Genomic DNA, 11,539 nt, shown 5'->3' with positions numbered 1-11,539 from the left:
CAAAGCGAAATATGGCTTGTATGTAGAGAAGCATAAAAAAAATTAAAAAAGAATAAAATATCGTTAGGACATAAAATGAGTTTTTTCCCCTATAGCCAAGGGAGTAGATTGATTCAATACTACCTTTGCGGATTAAGTGCTTCACTAAAATAGTTCTCTCTATAAAAGTTTCAATGCTATCTTGTGGGTTAAGTACTCCACTAAAATAGTTGTGTAAAAACATTACAAAAGTTGTTTCTAAAGGTGGCCCATGAGTCTGAGCCAAGCTCGTCACATAGGAGGGTGCATATTTGAGGAACATGTGAAAAGAATGCCCGTGAAGATCATTTGTTTATGAGTGCGATGAACACAATTGTTCATTCAATTAAAAAGTTGGATAAGTGGCTTAAAGTTGACATTTTACATTGATTGATTATGAAAGTAATGGTACATACAAATCTTTGTGCCCGTATAACTATTTGCCAACGATCAATAGAACTTGATAGTTACTTTTGGTGTTCCTTTTAGTATGTAGAAAATTGGCTACATATTTTACAACTTACTGTATCTTTGGTGAGATGCACCTGCTATTTTTTTCTATATGTTGGCTAGATTGTTTCATTGTTATTAATCGATACCTTGGGTGCATGTAACACTATATATATTTCAAACAAAAAAGCCTTCTCGGGTCTAAATTGATTTCGCAGTGTGGGAGACAATTCATTTGTTCCGTGCACTGTGGTATGATTGTTGTCATGATTTAAATATTTTTGCTCTAAAATTTATGATTAAACATTAGAAATTTACGTGATCCAAACGATCACTGTTTGTGATTTTATGTTAGCTAACGTCCATTGGGCATTTAGTGACAATATTTATATTGCATAATCTTAAATGTGAAGCCTACCATGCTTACCCTATTTTATCTTTTTTGTTTGAAAGAATTAGCCATTTATACAATCATGGTAGTTTGAATACTAAATAGTTTTTATCTTTTAAGTTTCTAAAATAATTGGTAGATAAAGCTCTTAGCTCGGTCATCTGTGATATACACCTGTACTCCCAAGCTAATTTGGCCCCTATCACACATGTAGTCACAAGCTAATTTGGCCCCCATGCTGATGGTGTTCCCATTAATGTCGATGGGGGCAAAACTGTGACCGATCAGGAGTCTTAAGCGTTTCTAGGATGTTCACGTGGTGGCTTGAGAGTTCTTTTAGGAGGTTTAATGGACTTTTAGTATATAATAGATAAATATAATTATATTATTTTGACTTACCATAGTTTTAGAATGCGGGGAATAATTTTTTTTAACACCACTCATAGTTAAGTTTATTTTACTTTTACCGTTGTTGATCTAATTTAATTATTGTGAATACATTGATAAAAATATATATGATTATTTTTTCATATTTTTTATATTTATCTAAATGACATATATAAAAGTCAGAAATTATAACCAAAATGTGACTTTTTTGAAAGTTGAAATATAATGAATATGATCTTTAACCATATATTTAGTCATAAATTATCTAACGATATAAACAGATAAAAAATATCAATTTAGATTTGTGGTTTCTAACCAACATTGCATAAAAATAGGAATAAGAGAGGGAACAGATAAAGAGAAAAAGAGGGACCGCGGATAACATACCGTACTTACGACTCCATGCGCACTAAAATTTTTAATTACATGAAAAGATATGTACTTATTATGAGTATTGTGCATATCTAATATGATGAAAAGATATGTTCGAGAGCGATGAATTCTAGACTACCAAGAGCGATGAATTCTACCACCATGCAGAAAGATGCGGTGTTTTTTTTTTCTTTTTCATGGAGATAATTACAAATAATCCACAACTTTGCACGACAAAGGCGCATGCACATAATTCTGGTGCTCATAACAATCATATGCGTATACTGATAGAATTTGCAACAACATTAGAGCTAATTAAGTCGTTTTACCGGACAGGGAGTCAGCAATGCCATTGGCAACGCAATACGCTATGGACAGTACGGTGATCATGGGGTTGATGCCCACTGCGGTGGGCAGCACGCTGTCATTGCACACATACAGTTGCTCCACCTCCCAGCTCTCGCCATGGGCGTCGACGGTGCCGTTGCCCACCGCGGTGCCCATCCGGCAGCAACCCATGTGGTGCATCGAGCAGAAGAGGCCCCACGTCTCTTTTAGAGATTGATCTAATGGTTAAAAATATTGGGTCCACCGGATTAAATGAAATTCAATAGTTTTTGCCTTTTTCTAAGAGATTTTAAGAATTTCTCTAATTTATCAGAGTGCCACGTGGTGGCTTAGGAGCATTTATAGGTTATACGTGGCAGCTTAGAAGCGTTTGTAGAAAGTTTCATGACTTTTAATGTATAATATTATGTACCAAAACATGGTCAATATGGATCAAACAAAAAAAATCAAATATGTTAAAAAATATTTAGCCATCTAATTATTGATTTTTTTTAACTCTTTAGCTAGAAAACTGAGAGAGGAAGTGAGGAAAGCGGAGACTTATCATCTGTTAGGTCATATGCGTAATTCATCAAAACTACACTTGTCATAGATGATCTTACTTCTTTGATGGATTATCCCTACAGACATATCTCAAACATTCTACGTTTTGATCCGTTCGTTAGTATGAGAGCTATCATAAATGATTTGTCATGGATGGCTTCGCTTAAGCGTGTCATAAATTGAATGTGTAGATTGGCTTAAAAAAGTAATTATTTATTTATGTCACCAAGATCATTCATATATAAATTAAAGTTCCATGTAAAAATAGATCTAATAATTTTTATAGTAACAAATTATGGTGCATAACCTTAATAAAAAAATAAAAAAGAAAGAGAATACTGAGTGGGAGGAGCAGATGTGGTGGTTCGTACGTTTTATACGTACCTGTAGCTCCAAGAGAAAAGGGTGATCGGATCGGTGGATTTAATGTAATGGTTAGTATTACCGGGTCAACTGTTTTAACTTAAAAATAAACAGCTAGATATTTTTCTTTTTTTCTCAGAAATTATTAGAGCGTCACGTGGCGGTTTAGAAGCTTTTGTAGGAATCCCACGTGGCGGTTTGAGAGCGTTTGTAGAAAGTTTAATGGACCTTTAGTATATAATATATAATAATATATTTATTTTTTGGCTAGACGATTCCTCAAATTTACATTGCACGGGCTATAATATTGATACTATAGGATTCCTCGACTTATGAGTGTTTATAGAGTGCCATGCTAAATCATATCTACCTTGGTGCAAGTGAACTTAGGGGTCATCCGATGGCTTAGCTGAGCCCTTAATTAGTTGATGTCGTTTCATATCAGAAACGAAACAACTTGGAAGTTTGAACGGGATTTTTCTTAAAAAAAACAGCAAAAGTAGTTTGCAGATCAAAGTTTGAACCAAATCTTAATTGATAAATTGCACCGGAGCAGTATATGTTTGGGGACTCAAGAGTTTGGATGGATCCACATCGATGGACTCATGGCACTCACGGCTGTTTTTGTGGCGCAGATCTTCTGGTGCAGGGCGATCACCAGTGAAAGAGGTCGACGTATATGTAGTCGTTGTTTCGTCGCGCGTGCAGAACGTAAGGCTCACGTAGCACGTTCTTTTTTCTATATATAAATCTAAGCGATTATCAGGGACAACAGATCACGGAGGGATTACTGTTTCTTTTTCATAAATATGATCCAACGGTGTAAAATAATGGGTCCACCAGTTTAAGTGAAAACCGAAGGCTAAATGTTTTGTTTTTTATTAGAATTTCTAGGGATTTCTCTAATTTATTAGAGCGCCACTTGGCGGTTTAGGAGCGTTTGTAGGAAGTTTCGTGTACTTTTAGTATATAATAATAAATAGATAGATAGATGTTGTGTTTTATGAAACACTTATATCATAAAACTTGTGGAAATATGCCACTTGTCATAATACACGTTGTTTTCTACAACTTTGGCTATAAAAATGCGATTTTCTAAATTTTACTTTTAAAGCTACAGTTCGGACATATTTTTTTGTTTTTTTATGATATGATTATATCAAAGGTACAATGTACATGACTATCAACGCTCTAACACACTCTAACATATACATGTTAGAGTCAGTATAAATACATAATCTAACCTAATCCTACTAAAAACGTACCCACACGTATGTAACACCAGTCAACACACAAACATACTCCCTTCAACCTATAATTAGATGGGACACATCCTAATACAATAAATCGTGTCCCATTCAATGTTGGGTTGACGGAGAGAGTACGTGTTAGCACAAGTTGACAATGGCCTCACAAAACCAGAAAAGAGAAACCATTCATTTCATCTTACTTTATGTTTGTCATAAGTTAAACATTTGTATCTTTGACCATTAATTTTTGGACATCAATATAGTTTTATATCATAAGATTTACGTTATTATTCACCGTGACATATACTTTTTGTTGACGGGTTATACCCCGATCACAATTTCCGTACATATATGGTTTATTTAGAGGACGTAGGGATTGACTGATATGAGGATGCAAATGAATCTGTGAAGAAGAGAGGAAAGGAGATATGGATTTTTATATAGGTTTGGGTCCCCTGATTATGGGTAATATGTCTACTCCTGTTGGCTGGAGGCGGTTTTGCTATATATGTATGTATATGTGTGTGCGCGCATGCACGCGCGTGTGTATCGGTGTAAAGCTCAGGCATGGAGGTCGACGACTAATTGTTGTTAGCTTCCTCAAGTAGTGACTCGACAAGATCGAGGGTTGCTTGTATTAGGCTTCTATGGCTTGTATTTATATCCTCAATTGCCTACCTGGTCCAAGTAGAACTAGGAATGTAAGTATGGATACGGTCTGAGTAATCCTAACTGGGTCGAAATAGGACTCTATTTCTCTTTTCTGATTTGGAACTCCTTTCTTATTTACTCAGGATTTTTGTCATATGCATGAGACTTGTTTTCCAACATGACTTGGTATATAGTGGGTCTATCTGAAATTTTTACAATTTGGTCCTTTTTGAAAACTTATTTTACAAATAGACCCCTGGGAAAACTTAAACCGGAAATGGTCCTTTTTGGGGCGCCAGAGTGGCTGGCGCCGTACCCCAACATGGCGGCGCCAGCCACACTGGCGCCGTGCCCGTGCCACCGTGGCACTAGGGCTGTCGTGGAGGTACTGACTGGGCAGAAAGGGGGCGCCAGCCACACTGGCGCCGCCCCTCATACCACGGCACCAGCATAGCTGGCGCGCCCCTCCTCTGTGCCTTAAACCCCGTGGGCCCCACCACCTTTCTCCTCCCCACTCCCATTTTCGCCATTCCCAGCCCGAGCAGCGAGCTGCTGTTCTTCTCCCTCTCTCTCCCCCTCACCTCTCCACCTCAAATCCACTCAATTTGAAGCCGTTTTTCGCGGGATTTTTTGTGGAAATCGAAGAGAAAGGTAGACTCCTTCATTCCCCCCTCTTTTTTTTCGTTTTTATTGGTTGAATTTGTAGATCGGTGGGTAACCCTAGAACCCCTTTTTTACCCAAATTTGTGATTTTTAGCATTTGTTCTTAGGATTGGCTTGTTGTAGTGCTACATGTTTGCAATGTACTCATTGGTGTCATGATTTTTTTAACCATATATGTGGTAATGTTAATTTTTGGATGGTTTGGTTGGATGGATGGATGAAAAATTATGGTTGAGGCATGACGGAGGTTTGGGTTGTATGATAGAGTATTTGTAATATTTCGATGTGTAATGCAGTAGTAAACTTGTTGATAGTTGTAGGTGGATTAAATATTTTTTTGGAGTAGTAGCTTTGGGACAATTTAAGTTATGCATTGGTTATAATATGTCGGTTTGGACTACGTTTAGGAATGAAGATTTAATTTTTGTTGCAAAGTTACATTTGATTTTTTGGTGTAGATGGATAGACTTGTTCGTGTTTACTACGGTGGTAGAGTGGTGGAACCTTATGTTGGTGGACATGTTGAGTTTGAGGATATGTCATTGAAGATCATTTTGTTTCCCACCCACCCAACTCTAGATGAACTAAGGTCACGAGTGAAAGAAGTTCTTGGATGGACCGAGGATAATGTGGAGATTCGTTTTTATGGGAGATACGATGTTGGTCAAGGGCATAAGTATATATTAAATGTGATAGGTCAGTTGGAATGGGAAGTTTACTTTGATTTGGTAAAAGAGTCTTAGTTTAGATCTCTAGAGGTGTTTGCATCAAAGTTAGTTCGTACCGTAGAAAATTTGGATCTAAACAAATCTCCTTCTTATCATTACGTTGAGAAGAATTTTGTGACATATTATTCTCGTCGTGGAGGGGGTGCAAGTAAGAGTGAGTTGGTACGAGAAGACTTGGAGGGGGAAGGAGAGAAGAAGAGACTTTTGCTTGGAAATGATTTATGGGAGGCAGGACCATCAAAGAGACATTGCGGTACTGATGATGTGGATGCAGCGAGGGTGATGAAAAGGGAGTTAGTACAAGAGGGGCTTGATCTAAGTGAACATTTGTCGGCGAGTGTTCATTGGTCGTCGTACGGAGTCAACCCTGAATACCCGACAGAAGTAGCAGGCCAATATGTGAATCCAGATAATTACTTTGATGTCGAATTGAGTGGTGGTCACGATTCTGTCTCAGTAGAAGTCAATAGAGATGATGTTGACGAGGAGGCAAGTGTTGAGCAATATGATGTTGAATTTGCTGAAGACTCTGATGATGACCGTCCATTCCCTCCACTTACTAATAATGACAAGTTAGCATTAGAGGAATGTCGTGCGTTTGAGAAGGTGTTTGGGAGGAAGCCGGACATTCCTGAGTTTAGGGACCTAACACATGCCCATGGTGCACTACTAGATGGCGGCATCAACCTAGATCAGTTGCCAGAACCATTCCAGGTGGATGGTCTCAGAAAGGGTTTAGAGTTCCCATCCATGGTCGCATTGAAGCTATGGCTCCAGGAGTACGCCATCGTGCACCATCGTCCATACCGTGTTGTCAATTCTGCCGCAAATAGGAGGTACACTGTTAAATGTGAAAACCCACGGTGCAAATGGAAGGTCCATGCAACTAAGAGGTCTAGTGGCACGTGGAGGATATCACGGGTAGGTAAGGAACATAGTTGTGCTATTGCCGAAGGTTCAGGGAGCCACCGGCAACTGACATCAAAGTTCATAGCAAATAGGTTATGCAATGCCATAAAACTGCAACCTACACTCTCTGCTTCTGCGTTAGCTTTGTATATATTTGAGGTTTTCCAGTGTAGGGTGAAGTATGGCAAGGCTTGGAGGGCATGAGAGGAGGCTATGAAGCTCATTTACGGTGAATGGGGTGAAGCGTATGTCCGTTTGCCCACTTTGCTGTAAGCCATTAAGCAGAGGAATCCCAGTATGGTCTACCACATCGATACTCATCCTGATAGGGTTGTCAACGTTGATGGAGTGACCAAGAAAATTTTTATGCGTGCATTCTGGTGCTTTGGTCATTCCATTGAGGCTTTTAAGCATTGTAGGCCAGTACTAGCTATAGATGCAACCTTCCTAACTGGGAAAAACGGTGGTGCCTTGATGACTGCATTATCAGCTGATGCGGAGGACCAACTTGTACCTTTAGCTTTTGCCTTGGTGGAGAAAGAGAATTCACGAGACTGGTGCTGGTTTATCGATCTTGTCCGACGGGTTGTGGTTGGGCCGCATAGGGAGGTTTGTATTATCTCAGATCGACATGCTGGTATAATGAATGCCATGATGACTCCTGTTCCAGGATTGCCATCGGTTCACCACCGGTGGTGCATGAGGCACTTCAGTGCTAATTTCCACAAGGCCGGTGCGGACAAGCATCAGACAAAAGAGCTCCTAAGGATATGTCAGATTGACGAGAAGTGGATATTTGAGAGGGATGTTGAGGCACTAAGGCAGCGTATTCCCGAAGGTCCTCGTAAATGGCTTGAAGATGAGTTGTTGGATAAAGATAAGTGGTCTCGTGCATACGATAGAAATGGCCGCTGGTGGGGTTACATGACAACCAACATGGCCGAACAGTTCAATAGCGTGCTAGTTGGTGTTCGTAAGCTTCCAGTGACGGCCATCGTATCATTTACGTTCATGAAGTGCAATGACTACTTTGTGAACAAACATGATGAAGCTTTGAAGCGAGTCCAGTTAGGGCAGCGTTGGTCCACCAAGGTTGACAGTAAGATGAAGGTGCAAAAAAGTAAGGCGAACAAACACACTACAAGGTGTTTCGATAAGCAGAAAAAGACATACGAGGTCACAGAGAGGGGTGGTATAACGCGTGGTGGTGTTAGATTCGGCGCAAGAGCCTTCAAAGTTGAAGGTGAGGGGAACTCATGTTCTTGCCAAAGGCCATTGCTCTACCATATGCCTTGCTCATATCTTATACACGTTTATCTGATTCATGCAATTGATGAGGAATCTCCCAACCGAATGCCGTATCAGTTCTCTTCAAGAGCCGTTGTGAACACATGGGCAAGTCGCTTTGAGCCATACCTCGACCCCACACAGTGGCCATCGTACGATGGTGAAGAATTTGTTGCTGACCCAAATTTGAAGATTAAAACAAGAGGGAAGAGGAGATCGAAACGATTTAAGAACGAAATAGACTCGGGTCTGGGTGGTTCTGGAAGGAAACCACCTTCATGCGTTCAACTTGATGCTGCGCCGGTGCAAAATAGATGCTCGTTGTGTCACCAGGAGGGTCACAAGAAAACCAAGTGTCCTAAGCGTCCAAAAAAGAAGAAGTCCAAAAAAAAAATAAGTGTTAGGGAGGTAAATATTTTGTTTTCCTACTCATGTTCTCGCATTCATTTTCTTTTAATATATGTCACATTGGTAACTAACGGTGAATTTATTACTTTTTCATGTAGGATGGCCGAGGAGGGACAACCGCCGACTTACCCAGCCTTGGAGGCGTACTACGAGGCCCGTCATCGCGGGGCTGCGATCGAGGCGGGGAGGGTATGAATCGGCATTGATTCACTTGTGCATAAGTATCGGTAGCGTGTATTTGACATTATATTAACTAATTGATTTACAATTGCTAATGCAGGTACTTCAACCGCTCCGAGTCAGAGCTCATGCCTCCCCAGTGTTCGACGATAGGTACATCCCGTACCTAAGGGCTGCCGGGTTGCTCGGGGTGGCCTTGGTCGTGAGCAGAGGAATGCCAGTGTTCAACGCTCCTGTGTTGACAGCACTTGTGGATAGATGGAGGCCTGAGACACACAACTTCCACCTCCCCAGTGGTGAGATGACCATCACTCTACAGGATGTGGCTATGATCTTGGCCCTCCCATTACGGGGGCATGCCGTGACGGGCAGGACAGAGACTCCTGGATGGCATGCACAAGTGCAGCAGCTGTTTGGCATTCCACTGAACATTGAGCAGGGGCAAGGGGGGAAGAAGAAGCAGAATGGAATACCCCTGTCTTGGCTGAGTCAGAACTTCTCACATCTTGACGACGATGCTGAGCCATGGCGTGTTGAGTGTTATGCCCGTGCATACATCTTGCACTTGTTGGGAGAGGTTCTGTTTCCTGATGCTGGGGGTGACATTGCTTCGGCGATATGGATTCCTTTGGTCGCCAACCTTGGTGATCTGGGCCGTTTCAGTTAGGGCTCAGCAGTGTTGGCGTGGACATATAGACAGCTCTGTGAGGCCTGTTGTCGTCAGGCACCATCATCCAACATGAGTGGTTGTGTGCTATTGATTCAGATGTGGATGTGGTTAAGACTACCGGTTGGAAGGCCTAAGTGGAGGCAAAGCTTCACTCCTTGGCCCTACAATGAGCCAGACATGGAGAAGACAGTGGCCTACCTTTTTGAGAGTACTGCCACTGCACATGCTCACCGGGATGTGGCATACAAGCATTATGTCAATGAGATGGACTGCTTGCAGCCTCAACATGTAAGTACTTCCAATATCACTTCTAGTTAGACATTTACTTCTTTAATTGAGATACTAACCAACGACATCTCTTCAACTTTTGTAGATTGAGTGGTTACCATACCACACAAATGAGGCTTCAAGCCTGACCCTGAACTCGATGTGCAATCGAGACTCTGACTATTTCATGTACCAGTGCCCATTGATTTGTTTCTGGGCAGTTGAGTACCACCTTCCGCACCGTGTCATGTGACAGTTCGGGAAGAAACAGGATTGGCCGGTTGAGGACATCTCAACTGGAGTTGAATTACACAAGTAAATATTTCTTATCTTTGTTTGCTTTCATTGTCAATGTTCAATTTTGTACCATTTAACCCTTGTCGATGCTCACTATTGTTTCATCACCTTCTACTTGTCTAGGTATGACAGGGTGAGAACAAAGAATGTGAAAGACTGGGGGCTAGAGCATAATAGATACATTGATGAATGGAGAACAGCCGGAAGGAACGATAGGTACATCGAGACTATACACCAAAATCATCTTTTCTCAGAGTACCTTCGTTGGCTGCATAGGACATATAGACTGTTCCTCCGCCCTACTTGGACGGAAGCCGACATAGAGGATGACCGCGACTCCGATGAGGGGCGGAATCCCTATGATGTCTGGACTAGAGTTGGATATCAAATGGAGCACGCCCCACTTAGAGACAGAGTCGTAAGTTTTCTTGCATTTGTCAAAGTTACTTCCATTTGCACCCTAGACCCCAACATATATCTTCTCACGCTTTCAGTTGAGAGAGCTCCTCAGGAGTGTGAATGAAATGGGGCATGCCCTCCAATCTCCGAGGGGTGGTGAGGACACGGAGAACACGCTCCGCAATGTTTTAGAGGTAAAATTTATTTAGCACTTTGCATTACTTGAGTTATGCCTAACAAACTTCTTTTTTTTTTGAAATGCAGAAAGTTCGTCAAAGGTACCGGAAACTTGCAGCAAGATTAGGTTGCAGGTCGGTTGGATTGGACGACGTGTACCAACCGGGGAGACTACCACCACCACTACCTCAATCCGCGCGTCCAAGTACTGCTCGACACTCCATCAGGATAGAAGAGCGTGAAGGAGTTGGTGGCTTGTCGTCGTCACGCATTAAGCAAGGGAGGGGAAAGGGGAAGGCGCCGGCTCCACCTAGCGACGATGATGACGACGAGGACGAGGAGGATGAGGACTACGTCGCACCAGACGCCGAGGAGATAGACATGTCACAGCTTCCCGACGCGCCTCAGGGGACGCAACCCACGCAATACAATTTGCGATCCACTCGGGCAGCGAAAAAGAGGTAAAATGAGCTTACCATTCTCAAATGTTATTTGATTTCCCTTATTTTGTTTTTAAAATGTTTTAAACATTGGATTTTCAAATGTAGGTACACTCCGGGCTCGCAAGCAATTCGGCGCCAACGGAAGAAGTAATTTGTATGAAGTTAATCTATTGGTTGGTAGTATGACATATGTGGTGCACTATGTGATATAAAATGTGATGGACTATGTGAGGACTATGTGATGGACTTTTGACATTGTTTCATGTGTGGAATATAGAATGGACTTTTTGCATTGTTTGATGTGTGGGATATGTGATGGACTTTTGGCATTGTTTGAT

At 41.4% G+C, this 11,539-nt stretch overlaps 1 protein-coding gene across 2 annotated transcripts; it reads left to right on the top strand.

The window, feature by feature from the left end:
* The first annotated feature begins 5,288 nt into the window (after nucleotides 1-5,288).
* Nucleotides 5,289-11,539, top strand: LOC107281880 (uncharacterized). 2 transcript variants are annotated; one of them, XM_066303330.1, is made up of 8 exons: nucleotides 5,289-5,424; nucleotides 8,867-8,957; nucleotides 9,049-9,906; nucleotides 9,992-10,200; nucleotides 10,306-10,600; nucleotides 10,677-10,775; nucleotides 10,846-11,219; nucleotides 11,307-11,539. In XM_066303330.1, exons 5-8 carry the CDS (start codon nucleotides 10,571-10,573, stop codon nucleotides 11,350-11,352), a joined length of 549 nt encoding a protein of 182 aa, XP_066159427.1. In that variant the 5' UTR covers nucleotides 5,289-5,424; nucleotides 8,867-8,957; nucleotides 9,049-9,906; nucleotides 9,992-10,200; nucleotides 10,306-10,570; the 3' UTR covers nucleotides 11,353-11,539. Both variants share the same exon structure in this region; 1 of them encodes a protein (XP_066159427.1).

Source organism: Oryza sativa, chromosome 8 (genome assembly GCF_034140825.1).
Source record: "Oryza sativa Japonica Group chromosome 8, ASM3414082v1".
NCBI classification, from domain to species: Eukaryota; Viridiplantae; Streptophyta; class Magnoliopsida; order Poales; family Poaceae; genus Oryza; species Oryza sativa.
Note: the sequence above shows the minus strand (reverse complement) of the source record. Positions and strands in the feature narration are given on the sequence as shown.

Bases quoted from the DNA above. Each gene is read 5' to 3' on its own strand.
- LOC107281880 (XM_066303330.1), top strand. From the start codon at position 10,571: ATGGAGCACGCCCCACTTAGAGACAGAGTC. The intron at 10,776-10,845 runs GTAAAATTTATT...TTTGAAATGCAG, and splicing joins CGCTCCGCAATGTTTTAGAG to AAAGTTCGTCAAAGGTACCG. The intron at 11,220-11,306 runs GTAAAATGAGCT...TTTCAAATGTAG, and splicing joins ACTCGGGCAGCGAAAAAGAG to GTACACTCCGGGCTCGCAAG.